Raw genomic sequence first — 13,953 nt, 5'->3', positions numbered from 1 at the left:
GCCCAAGTTACATCCTAAGGCTTTATTAAAACATTTTTTGCCTCATGATTAATAAATTTCCATGAGCTCTTAGTAAAGTTCTAAACTTATTGAAGCTGCTATGTCATACAGCCCTCAAAACACTATGATTACAACTCAGACTTGGTGTGGCCACTTATGGGCTTGTAGACTTATCAGGTAACTACTTGAATCCACTGGAAAACCATCTCTTTCTTCCCTTTTGTGGTGACCAAAATTGAGAAACATATTTATATCTTTAAATGTGTATATGGGTTACTGTCTCCTGACTGCCTGTAGTAGGACTAAGAATATATTCCTTTCTCCTTCACTATATTCCTACTTAAATGGTGTTTGGCCAGGCCATGGAAAAAAAACACAAACTGAAACACAACAGCAGCACACAGGCTACAAAATAGGCAAGTCCCTTGTCAGGTCTCAAAGGTTTGGATTTACCTTAACAACCTCTATTGCTGAGCACTTTGTCAGAAGCAAAAACCTGATCATTCTCTTGTGGGTATTCCAAGTACTGAAACAGGATTTTCTTTATTTCACTAGTAGGTACATGCTGTAGCATCAAACCCAAGTAGCCAGAGAGACTAAATGGAAAACTATCAAGAGAAATTAATTTTGTGTTTCTGCTTATATTGATCTAGAAGATATGAGAATAATAACAAAAATTTAAAAATTGCTGGCATTCAGTATAAAAATTGTACTTTTTAAGGACAAGGCTGGGCTGGTGCTTGTATACTTTAAGGACAAGGCTGACCAGAATTTGAAGTTTATCAGGTAGCAAGAAACTGATAGTAGTTTGAGATCTTGGAGACTTCCAAAGTACTGTACAAGCAGTGCTCTCAGTTCATGTGCTACTTCTGAAAACTGATCTGGCAGCTCTATATCAAGTAGTCTGTAAAAGGCTTCTAGTACAAGGGCAAGCGGACAGATTCATGATCTTGAAATAATGCTGCATTCTTCAGAGCCAAGGTGGGGTTACTGTAGGAAGGCTTTATATTGTGCTAGAAACCCTGTACCTCAGCATTTTCTGAGGTTCTGGAGTTTTTTTACATTTAATTATCTGTTGTAAAGAAAGACCCTTTTTTCTCTTCTGTAACCTCTCTCAATGCTGCTTATGCTAAAAAGTGGGAATCAAAGTCTTCTAACCATCTGGAGAAAGAGAGAATCCTAAATAAACAGGAATAGCAAAAAATACAAATAGCAATAACTGTAAAATAGCAAGAACCCAACAGGCTTCCTCTGCACAGTGACTTTGTAGATTAGGGAGTGTACTCCCACTTCATTTCTCTAGGGTCTTTCAATCCTGAAGAAACATGGGGAAGTTTTGCTGTTAACGTAAATGAAATGGCTGTACTACGGAGAGTTATCTGCATTTAAAGAGCCATGGTACCAGTCTGAGCAGGTTACTCATCTGAATGTGGAATGCCACTTATTTATTACTATTGTTACATATTTATTTATTTGAATTTACACATTAGACCTTCTGGGCAAGGATATGTCTTAATTCTCTCTTTGGCTGGCAGGAAAAAAAATTATTTCAGGAATTTATCAGGGAAGAACATCGAAAGAATATTATAGGATATATTAACAACCACAGCAAAATGCCTATTCCTTAAATAAATTGAATTGCCTCACCATGCAAATAAGGCTTGAGGCCACACAACTGGTGGAGCATTATCCATGTCCTAGTCCTGCTCTCCAATGAGCACCTCCAGAGGCCTTTGCTATCCGCCAAGGCTGTTTCTCCTTTTAGCAAAGTAAGAGCCCGTGCTTTACCCTTCGGTATTGTTACTCATGAAACAGGGTCCCTGTGAGCTGAGATGCCTGGGACACTTCTCAGGTGCTAGAGCCCAAAGATGTCTGAGTCGGCCGGGGGCGGAGAAGGCTCCGCAGCCCCCGAGGGGCCGCTGGTCCCTGCGCTGCCCCGCCCCACCCGGCTCTGCTACAGGTGGATAAAGGTGGCTCTTCCCGAGCTCCGTGCTTTCCTCCAGCCCGTTCTCCCTCACGGCGGCTCTCTGCCGGCGCCCCCCTCCCCCTTGCCTTTGGAGGGGTGCGGGAAGGGGGAGCGGGCGCTGCCGGCCGGGGGCGCGGCTCCGCACCTGTGCGCGGCTCCCCGCGGCGGGGCCGGGGTGGGAGCGCTGTGCGGGGCCGGGGCTGACGAGCGGGGGCTCCCGGCGCCGGAGGCGGCGCGGCGGCATCCCCATCCTCCTTCTCCTCCCTATCCCTCCGCCTCCTCCCTCCTCCCCACCTTCCCCCGGGCGCCCTCTGCACTTTCTTCTCGAACCACCCTCGTAGACAAACTTTGATGGGGAACCTCGCACCGCGCTGGAAAAATGCCGGTTATGAAGGGATTACTGGCACCTCAGAACACCTTCCTCGACACCATCGCCACCCGGTTTGACGGCACACGTGAGTCCGGGCTGGGGCTCCGGACTCCCGGAGAAGGGGATGCGCGGGGGGCATTGCGCGTACGGTGGGAGCTTCCTCTTCCCACCCCTCCGCCCCCCGGGGGTTTCCCTGGTACCAGAAGCCGGCAATGAGGAGGGGAAGGCGAGGGAGCTCCCGACCTCTCCCGCTCTCCTGCCTGGCTTCTCCACAGCTTTTCAGGCGAGGAGGGCGCCAGGTTCCCTCCGTCTTCAATCCCCTGCTCGGGGGCTCGGAGGAGGCTAAAGCCCGACTCCCTGCAGGAAAGTTGTGCTCTGGACTAGGGCTTCATCCGCGCCCCGGGCAGCCGAGAGACCGCCAGGGAAAGGCACTCTCAGAGCCTGAGCACGGCTTTGGTAGGAGGTTTGGAGAATTTTATTTTCTTTAGTACCCCCAGCCTTGGGGGGGTACGAAATCTCCCTAAAAGCTGAATTTCTGTACATCAGGCTCAGTGGTGGCAGCAGCTGTTTCGGGGCGTTAGTGGAGGGAGGCAGGTAGGAAGGGACCAAGGGCCCCTCGGCAGTGGCTCCGGCAGCGGTGGCGGCCCGGCTGCAGGACCACGGACAGGTCCCGGCCCCAGGACCACGGACAGGTCCCGGCCCCGGGCGGGTCCCGGCGCGGGCTCCGCTCCGCTCCCCGCCGCGCACGGCTCCGCCCGCGCCGCCCGCCTCGGCCCCGCCGGGCAGCTCCGCCGGCAAGGCGCTGCCTTCCCCTGCACGGCTGGCGTGCTCCCCCTCCGGCCGTGGGGGGACCCGCCTGTATCTTGACTTTTGTTTCTTCTTTAACGGGGCTCACACATATTAAAGCAAATAAAAGGAGCAGGCAGATAGCAGATTGGGACCAAAACTGACTGTCTTCCCTCTCATTCCCTTTTAAGAAATCTAGACATCGATAGTGGAGGATAAACCAACTCAGATATGAGTTGCTGTTAGCTATTTCTTGACTGAAAACATTGCTGTCTAATTGGTTTGATATCTTCTTGATTATCTATTGGCATTTCCTCTATAGTTCAATTACTGTGTGATTAAGACAACTGAACTGTGATTACTGAATCAGTAAGTTGTAAAATGTCAAGAAAATTATGCAGTCACTGAGATCAATTGCAGAGAAGCACAGAACTGCATTATAACTGCTCTGCTACTCTGAGGATACAGAGATAATTATGATCCAGGGTTGTGTGTAACTGATACTTCACTATAAAGCAATCTCTCGTGAGACTACTTAGATGTACCTTTAAATTCCTTCAGCTACAGAACTCAAAGTCCTTTTCCCCCATCCTCCATCCTTTTATTTCTACAAAGTGTATGGGTATTATTTACTTCCTATTGAAGCGTGCAGCTCTTATTAGAGTTTTGTTGCTGATACTGTCATTTGCCAGGAACACAGTCCTTCCTTTCTTTGTGCTCCGGACCCTACCCCTTAACAATGGTTTCCCTTCAAAGGATGGAGCGCGCAGTCTATGAGCTGTATACACAAACACTTCACAAATCCTATACTGTTCTTCAAAGATTCAATTTAGCAAGCAACATTTGTGATGACATCCAGGTCTCTTATTAAATAAAACACCAGAAAAATGTCTAATCCCCATCATGTCAGTGACACCAACTGGAAGTATGGTAGAAAGTTTATTTCTTACCTGAATTCTATATCCAAATTTAGCTACCATTTTAAGCCAGTGATTTTACTGACCTTCATGAAGTGAAGGACTGGCCTTTTCTTAAACAAAAAACAGACCCCAGCATCTTCCATTGAAATTTAATGCTAACAACTCAGCTACTTTTTGGGGGGATATAATTGAAAAAGAATGTAATTGGGTGTTGAAGTTCACCAGAAAATACAGCATATTATCTTTTTATTATATTCAGTGAAATACTTCTTTTTAGTTCGTTTCCAGAATTTTTCTTAAATATTAAATAGGGGTGTTCTAGAAGCTGTCATTGTATGATTATTGGCATGTGAAATATTCCAGGAAGTTCGCATGGAAAGACGTTTTGTGAACTACGCAGTCTCACATCTAGAAAAACTTTGCCAGATGATTCTATTCTATGGAAAACTGGAAGCATGTCTCTTAATATACAGAATAACATAACATCTCCTTTAGAGTGTTAAGAGTAAAGTGATGAATCAACTTCATATCATCTGAAACAAAGTTTCAGAAATAGAAAGTCAGTTCAGAAACAGCTCATCTGCTTTCTTGCTTTGGAAATGCTAAATTTAAATATAAAATTAATACTTCTTTAACTGGCCAAAAAAAAATTCAGACAAAGAAGCACAGTTTTTCAAAATGTGCATACATATCTGAACATCAAGTAGAAAAATTAAAACCAATTTATTTTTCATTTAAATTGCCTGTGTGGCTGGTATTCCTGAGCTTGCTCAGGTGGCTAAAGATAAAAGTAATACCCGTGGCTAATCCTTGCAGGAATCAGTCTCATGTCTTACTAGTTTTACAGGTGATACAGTCTGTGAAAAGAATAGGACTGAAACATGGTATTGAACCTGAGGTTATGTTTCACAAACTTTTACCTCCCACATAATAATATTAAAATACTGTCTTGTATCCAATGTCTTTTTTTTAATCTTTTTTTTTTTTTCTGTTGTTTTAATATAGTCTGTAGTTAACAGACCTCTTTTCAGTTTAAGCCTCTGGGAAGGATATATTATGTTGTCATCAGTGATAGACTAATCCACCAATGCATCTTTAATCCAGAAGAGGGATAATTCTAATTCCGGGCAAAAGTGCAAGAATGGATTCCAGATAATGTTAGAAAATATGCTTTGCACGGAATTTTCAAAAATTCATTGACAGAACTTTTTAAACTATACTATTGCAGTGATTTATGTTTAATTAGCAGTTATAAATCACACCATGAAATACTGCATATCTCAAAAAATGTATAAAACAAGTTCTTGGCAGGTTCTTCAGCTGCTCAGAATTCTCCCAGTAGATTTTTTTTTTTTTGGGCAGTACGTTACACATAAGTATTCTTTACATATAAAACCAATGATATGTGCTAAACAAAGCAATTAGATTAATTTTGGGGTTGCTGTTATCTGTACAGGAGATTGCAGAGGTCTCCTACAAATTTCCTGTGTAACCTGTGTTACACATGTGGAAGAGCAGCATTAAAGGTTTGCTTCTCTGGATTTCCATGGCAGAGCTCTTGGATCTGCCTATGTGCTGTTATAGTGTCACCTTCTTCCAACTCAAAAATACCTTTTGTGTTCGTGACATCTTAATTTAAGTTAATGCTTTCTCAAAATGTTTCCCCCCCCACCCAAAATGTAAACACCAGGTCATCCAAAGACTTTTGCCCCCTCTGTTAACAATGTGTTTATTGTCTGTATGGAAAACAAACAAGCTTTTTCAAATGAGTGGTTTGTGGCTTAGGGGTTTTGGTTGGTTTTGTTTTGTTTTTCTTTTTAGATTTTTGAGACAAAAAATCTTGAGTAATTGAGTATTTTCAAGTGTGAAAATATTTCAAATATAAGCCTATAATTAACCCCTCCACCAAATATCATGTATGTCAGAAGTGAGTTATTTCACTTCAAGCTTTTGAATGGAAAATTTATATATTGTTGCTTCTTAACCCTATTTAGTTTAGGCAAAGCATTCAGAAATAGGTGCATAGTAGGAAATTATGTCTTATTGTTTTCATACATACATATATATATGTACACGTATGTAAATATTCTGAATGCACAATTTATTTATTTAAATAGATTAAATACACACTAAGTGGTTGCTTCTGAAAATCTGTGAGACTTTCTCAAGGAGCAAAACTAGCAGCGATTCAGCAAATAGCCTTATTAATTTGTATTTAAAAAAGGACAACAATTTTGTTTATGGTTATACTATAAAATGACAGCTGAAGTTCTATAATTATCTCCTGTCTGTCGTATGTGATCAGATTCCAAATTAAGTGTGTACTTCACATCCTTATTGACAAACTTACATGATCAGTCTAATCTGAAGATCAAGCTGAGTGAATTCCTTCTTGCTCAGTGTCAATGGTGATTATTTGTTATTTTTTTATTTGCTGAACAATTCTACATTCAAATATGTTTTCCAATTAAAACCATGCTCAAGTACCAACAAAAAGAACTTTGCACCTAAGCAGTGGTTTTCACAACTAGTTTTTTTTTTTCCTTCATGATAAAATGGAATCAGTTTGCTGGTGGTTTTAGTTACCCTTAACGTGTTAATGAAAGGTACCTGATGAGAGCGCACAGATTCAAGCATCCCAAATGTGATGTCAGAATACTTCTGCTGGCACTGTGGGTAGAATCAGGTTGTCTCTTTTGCATCATCGTCAGTTGGTACAGAGCTGAAAGCCTTTGTTTACAGTGATCTTTCCAGATTGCAGGGTCAGATTACTCCCCCACCCTTCCCCAGCTACTCCCAGCACTTGCTTTCCTGTCTCATAAACAAACTGGTGATGTCTGCTAGGTTGAGCCAATGAGCTAACACTTTCTGCAACTTTGTTGTGAAATTCTGTCTCATTCAGGATGAATTCTATCCTGTCTGCACCAGGCAATGTGCTGCTTAATAGTATCACAGAAACTTCAAAAGCAGAAAAGTGCTTCTTGGCTGCCTGGGGGTTCTCCCTCAAACAGGCTCAAGGAATTGCAGCAGTGTCAGATGTAGGGAAGCAACAACTGAGCTTTCAGGGGAAGGAAGCTATTGATCAGACTCCAGGATCGGAATGGTCCACCTCACAAAGACAAAACATGCTCCAGTTACAGACTGGGAGCAGAGTGGCTGGAAAGCTGCCCAGCAGAAAAATACCTGGGGGTGGGGAGTAACAGCCAGCTGAACATGAGCCAGTGTGTGTGCCCAGGTGGCCAAGAAGGACAATGGCATCCTGGCCTGTATCAGCAGTAGTGTGGCCAGCAGGACCAGGGCAGGGATTGTCCCCCTGTACTGGGCACTAGTGAGGCTGCAACTTGAGTGCTGTGTCCAGTTCTGGATTCCCCAATTCAGGAAGGACATTGAGGTGCTGGAGTGGCTACAAAGAAGGACAGTGAAGCTTGTGAAGGATCTGGAGGGCATGTCCTATGCGGAGTGGATGAGGCAGCTGGGGGGGGGGTATTTAGCCAGGAGTAAAGGAGGCTCAGGTGTGACCTTATCACTCTCTACAACTACCTGAAAGGAGGGTATAGCCAGGTGGGGACTGGTCTCTTCTCCCAGGCAACCAGTGACAGGATGAGAGGACAGAGTCTCAAACTGTCCTAGGGGAGGTTCAGGTTGGACATTAGAAAGAAATGCTTCACTGTCCCTGGAGGTGTTTAAGGAAAGATTGGACGTGGCACTTGGTGTAGACACAGTATTGTTTGGTCATAGGTTGGACTCGATGGTCTCAGACGTCTTTTCTGACTGAATTGACACTGTGATTCTGTAAAATCCTGTGACCAAAGATGGGTGACTCAGACTGTGATAAGCACTGATCAAAGTCAAAGAGATTTCAAAGAAGTGACAGTGGAAAATCTGGTGGTCTGTCAAACTGTCCCTCTGAAGGAGTAAGAGCAGGGAAGCTGGTCTAGCTCTTTGTCGTAGAGATGAAGTGACTTGACCAGAGGCAAATTTCCAAGGATACTTGTATGGATGCTCTTATGTTAATGCAGAGCTGTTTAGTGCTTTTACTCATATCATTGAACAGGTAAATAATGTGGTGTTCTGAATTAATCATTTATTTGTCGCTGGAAACATATACAGTCAACACTGGAAAAAATATTGCCTGTTCTCAGCTCAGAGCCCAAAACAAGCAGACGTTGCCTCTCTCTACTTGTCTCTGTAAGACACAGCCAGTGCTGCACCTTGCTGTGGTTCCATTACAGAAAAGGGCAAACATGATTTTTAATATAAACTAAGGGTTGGATGTTGGAACCTGTGTTGTGTTGCTACTCTTTGCTGGAAGTAACCAAGTGGCTAGATTAGGCAGCTAACTGGAAAATCTTTTCTTTTGGCACAAGTTTTGGGAGTGTAGAACTTCATGATTTAAGGTTGGTTTATCCAGTTATCATAGCTTTCAGCAGCTATAGTGGCTTCTGATTCTAACTTGAGCTGAAATTGGACCTGAAAGATGGAATTGGAAGGGCTTCAAGGCATCTTAAGACCATGTTTCTTAATTCTTGAGTTCTTGTCCTAAGGATCTGATTCAAGCAAAAAAAAAAAAAAAAAAAAAAAAAAAAAGTGTTCAGGCATTATTTTTGATATGCAATCACTTTAAAGTAATGAAAAAAGGTCATTAAGGTATGTTTTATTCAAAGACCATGTTATTGCTAGAGAAAATACTGATGTATTCAAATTCTTAGGTGGTGTTCTTTTATCTTTTGCTAGATAGAAATAAGGTAGAATGATAATTCTGCAGGTCTTCCATTTAGAGGATATATAATTCAGTTATCACACTAATCTTAGATTAATGTTATAAAGTTGGACTAGTAGCACACATCATTACTTCAGAAATAAACTCTGTATTTGAACTCAAGGCAAGCATTTGAGATTTAAGAGTGAAAAATGTCATTAAATAAGGGGTTGGGGTTTTTTCTGAGTACCAAAATGTTACTCTGTATTGTTTCAGGGTAGAAACCTGATACAGAGCACAGTGATCAAAACAAATCTGTATATTTGAAGTGACATATATTTGAATGAATGTGTACTTTGTGTGAGTGGAAGAAGTGCTTTAGTGTTTCAAAACCTTAGATGATTATCAGGATTCCCACTAGAGAGTTTCTGTAAGTGTACCCTTTTTTCCTTCTCCAAGCATATACTTTCTTCTCTGCTAACATTTCAATGAGTAAATAGGCTTATCCTGAAAACAGATTTCGCTTGTTATTATCATTACATTTGTACATTCAATCTCTATTTTATAATTTTTTTATATTATTTGTGCAGGTAGCAATTTTGTACGTATTCCCAGTCTTTTTGGATGTAAAGGAAGTGTGCTCGGAGTATTTTTCAGGGCAACAAACAATAGAAATACAACAAAAACACTGCCTCATGCACATGTAGAAGTATAAGCAAATAGACGTACATGAATTTATTAAAATAAATCAGGCAAGGAATGGGTTTACAGAGCATTAACTGCTCCTAGTACTATTCTGAGGAAATGAATTTTTGGAAGAAAAGCAAGGTACATATATTACATATGTTGTATCCTGGAAAAGGTTAACAAAGACAGTTGCTACAACAGTTTTGCATTATCACAAGCAAGCTCATCTTACCTTGTGTTAGAGTGACTAAAAGAAAAAAGCAGGTGAGGAACAACCTGCTCACAGAGTAATGGTGTTTCTTGACCACTCAATCTAAAAATAAAATAAATAAGAAAGAAGGAAAAAAGACAGGGTGGCAGGGGAAGGAAGGGGGAAGGGGAGGCACAGCAAGATGAAGAAACAAACAAAATATTCTCAAATCACAGACAGGAGAGAGACTTCCTTGACAGTAAAAAAAGTCTTCATTTGGACTTTATCTTGCCAAGTGCTTCTGGCTCCTTCTGTTTTCTGGGACTGATAGTAGTATTTAAAAGACTTTGGAACAGGTGTTGTTCTTAAAATACTAGCGCATTCAACATTGAACTTGACATTAAATATCATCTGAGCATCCCTAAAACTTAATGCTGGCTGTCAATCATTTCAAGGACAGCTGAAGACAATTGTGTTATGGAGAAATATGTTGTCTTCCCTGTTGATCTTTTGAAGAGAAAACAGCTTCCAGTGTGCCAGCACTCAATTCACTTTCTCCTCAGGCATTATTTCTGATGACTAGGAGTCTAGGATTATTTTGCTTTTTCTCTATTTTAAACCTATAGAAGAACAGAAGGATTCATCTGAACAGAATGGACCTGAAATTCATTGTTACAGCTTTATTTGGTGGCCTTTTCTTTTTGCTTTCCATCTCACTCCACAGCTAGTTATGATACGTGACTAGACATCTTATTCTAAAAGTATGAAAGAGAACTCTGAGTTGGTCCTTTCATCATTTCTTCGATGTTTAAAATAAGAAAATTGTCCTCGGACAAATAGCTTGGGTTATTTTTTTTCTCCTAAGTGTCAGATAACTCCTGGACAAGTGATGAATGTGTTTTTGCATAACTTCTGCCTTTTCTCACATTTTGGAATTTATAATGATATGAAAAACAATGGGGAAATTATATTGTTGTCAAAGAAAATATTTTTGCAGAAAAAACAACCTTCTTTGTGGAAGATCAAAAATATTCTTTGGAGGGTAAAAAACCTTCAGAAGTCAATAATAATCACAGTGCATCAGTGACAAACTGTGATTTTTTCTAATGATCAAAATGAAAATACACAATATTTTAATTAATATATTTCTTTTTAATATATGGATTGTGTTTGTGAGATTATAAGACATTCACTGCATTTATTAAACTGTATTGTTTCTTTATTGAGTTGAAAGATCTTGAGGTTTGGCATTTGGACATAACATTTTCTCTTTTTCACTTCCAGAACAGTGGGAAGAAACATGTACCTCATAAAACCTGTAGTTGTAGAATTAAATGTTAGGGATTTAAATAATTAAGTGTTCAATGTAGAAAAGAATGGTTAATAAATATTAATGAAAGGTCTTGAGCTACACATTTGCCAAGATTAAGGAAAATTAACAAGATCACTGATTTTCAGAGGAATATATATAGCTATGAGTTGTGTCTGCTTCAGTGCTGTAATAATTGGGTGAGAGCATGGGAGGAAAAAGATGAGAGAATAGTGTGATTATACACTACATTTTGGGGGCCTTTCAAGGTCTTGCCATAAATTAGTGTTTGGGATTCTCAAAACACAGTTTTAATGGTCCTGTTTGAAGCAGAACTGTGCTACAGTACACTATGAGTAAGTTGCCTTCTTAGTCATGCTTGAGAGTTGCTTCTACACTGTAAGAAGAAAACAGGTTGCATTAGAAATCCTGACTTTCTTTACTACCTCTCTGTATTTTTACAGGAATATTTACCTAAAGTTTTTTGTTTGGTTGGTTGGTTGGGTTTTTTTTAGTTGGCATATATAAGAAGTTTAGAATTCATAAGGAGAGTGATTCTGCTGATGCTGCCTTGCAGATCACGTATCTGAGAGTGGTTAGAGCAAGGCATGCTCCATGGATCTGTTGCCAACGACTTCTTGCCTGGAATTAGGCAGGTGATGGCTTTTCCATTGTACTTCACTGAGTCATTCCTTAAGGAAATGGATGGGAGGCTTGGCCACCCACATCAGTTAAGTGAACTCACTGCACTGCAGTAGAAGACCACAGAGGGAGGATTCATCCTTTACACGCTCACAGGTATGCCAAAGCTTGAGATGGTTAAAGCATAATTCCAGATTTTCCTCTGATATGGTGGAAGTTTGCATCCCACTATTTTCAATTCCATGTGAAAGCTTGCCATTTTCCCCTCTGAATTAGTGATTTTTTTTTCTTCAAATTCATTAGCAATTACAATTAATTATTAATTAACTTGTTTTTGTACCTGCAGAGAGTAAGTGGTGTCTGAATTTTGAAAAAGTAGTCCATTCTCCTTTAAGATGTATTAAAAACCTTGTAAAAACCCAGATAATAAGCAACTTTAAACACAAAATTGATTATTTTTTTTTTAAGTTTACTTACAGAATGAACTGGAGCGGTGATTGATTTTTCGAGGTAAGGGATAGTCCTAGGTGGTAAAGTGTACAAGTGATCTTTGGCCAAGAAAGAAAAAAGGAGGGAGCAGCTGTGAAGAAGCAGAGATGGATTGACTGATGGGATTGCTGAGTGAGCAGCAGGTATTGCTTTGGAATGAACTGAATGCTTCCCCACACTGCTGATCGATCCCTGCAGCAGACGCAGTGATCAACAGCAGTCAGGAGGGACAGGTGGAAATTACTGCAGACATTTAAACACATCAGTCATAATTCTTATATAAATAAAACAGGCAGGTGTTGTACTGTGTTCGTACTGCTATGAGCAGGATCCAGATGGGGATTTGGAATTTTGGTTCCAATTACAGCTCAGTGCTAATCATCGAATTAGATAGTGGGAGCAGTAACTCTTGGAGAAATGCAGAGACTTTGACGCCTGCATCCAGTTGGAGCTATCTGAATTGAAGATTTTCCCCACTTGTGTCCCAATTAAATAAGACAATTATGTATCAAAAATGTGCTTCCTTTTGACACCAACAGTATCTTCAGAAAAGCAGTTATCTATCTGGACTTTTCAACACTTTTTATGTCAAATATGTTTACAAATAGAGAAACATATATGAAGGTGATAACCTGCCTTAATTACAGAAGAAATCATGCTTCAGATAGGATAAATAGTTCATTTATTCATTTTTCTGCTGATGTGTGTCCCCTGGGAATGATTGCTTGAACTGTCAGGGGAACTGCAGGCCTTCCGTTTGTGTCTTTTGTGGTGAATAATTATAGTGGTGCTAATTTCTGCTGGGTTTTTTGTGGGTATGCTTTTTAAACATAAATAATCACAACCTGATATTGTATCAATCTCACCTGGAATATATCGAATTATTAAAGCAATAACTTTATATAAATTGGTATGATCTCTTGGAAAGAAAATGGTGCAAATAAAAGCAGCCACTGTATGCATCACTAAGCAAGGTGTGAAGTACAGGCGAATAGTTCAACTAGCAGTCTCACAAGTGCCTAGCATGACGAGTGTCTGTTCCAGGGAAGCAGCAGATTAAGTTCAGGGAGATAACAGTCATTTAATAAATAAATAAATAATCTGGAACTATAGCAATTAGTTTGCATTTTACCTTTATCCTTCATTTTAAAACAAGTTTCCCTTTTATGAATTCAGTGTAGGCAAGGTCCTCTCACTGATGGGAAGACAAAGGCCAGAAAGCCCCACAACAGAAGTACTGTGCGACCCACACCATGATGGATGGATCTTAATAAGCCGAGTTTTAGGAGCTGAGTGAAATAATTACAAGTAAAGCTAAGAGGTTAGAATTAATTGGGAGAATAACATTAGGTTTTTTCCTCAGCCTGATATGGTTGATATGTCAGTTTATATGAACTGTCATTGAAAATAACACTTCAATGTGCTTGACTAAAGGTTATGAGATGTATTCTGCCCCCTTTACATGTTCTGTTTTATGCTGGGATGACTTTCTAAGATAAGAAAGAATGAAGAAGGAGGAAGTTTTTTACATCTATAGCATGAAGGTATTGGCTTCTAACCTTCTGATGCTCAGAAGTATATAAAATTGATTGTATTTAATTAAGATGTACATAGTGTTTATTCGATGAAATATTTGCCTAAAGTGAAGTTAAAGAGAAAGAATTCTTGTAATGGTGCTTCTTAGTTTGATAGTAGCTGTTTTTCTAGCTATTAAATTTTGACATATTGCTGTGCTGAGCACAGTGATTTTATTTCATCTGTTTTAAAGCTTAGAGTATTGTAGCAGTTTGCATAGCACTTGAATATTTTGTTGTTCATTCATCATGGCTAGTTCATGGCTTCCAGGGAGAGTTTGTGAATGGCAAAATAAACCAAATATAATAACAGAATAGCTT

The 13,953-nt window shown here is 40.2% G+C and overlaps 1 protein-coding gene across 3 annotated transcripts in view; it reads left to right on the top strand.

Moving 5' to 3' along the window:
- Window positions 1-2,172: 2,172 nt before the first annotated feature.
- KCNH8 (potassium voltage-gated channel subfamily H member 8) overlaps window positions 2,173-13,953 on the top strand; it is a 175,473-nt gene continuing 163,692 nt past the window's right edge. For all 3 annotated transcript variants that reach the window (XM_039549761.1, XM_039549760.1, XM_039549759.1), the window contains exon 1: window positions 2,173-2,421. In XM_039549761.1, coding sequence (XP_039405695.1) covers window positions 2,346-2,421 — 76 coding nt within the window. In that variant the 5' untranslated portion in view covers window positions 2,173-2,345. The remainder of the gene's footprint in view (window positions 2,422-13,953) is intronic.

This window comes from Corvus cornix, chromosome 2 (genome assembly GCF_000738735.6).
Source record: "Corvus cornix cornix isolate S_Up_H32 chromosome 2, ASM73873v5, whole genome shotgun sequence".
Classification (NCBI taxonomy): domain Eukaryota; kingdom Metazoa; phylum Chordata; class Aves; order Passeriformes; family Corvidae; genus Corvus; species Corvus cornix.
The sequence above is the reverse complement of the archived record's forward strand: the minus strand, read 5'-3'. Positions and strand labels throughout refer to the sequence as shown.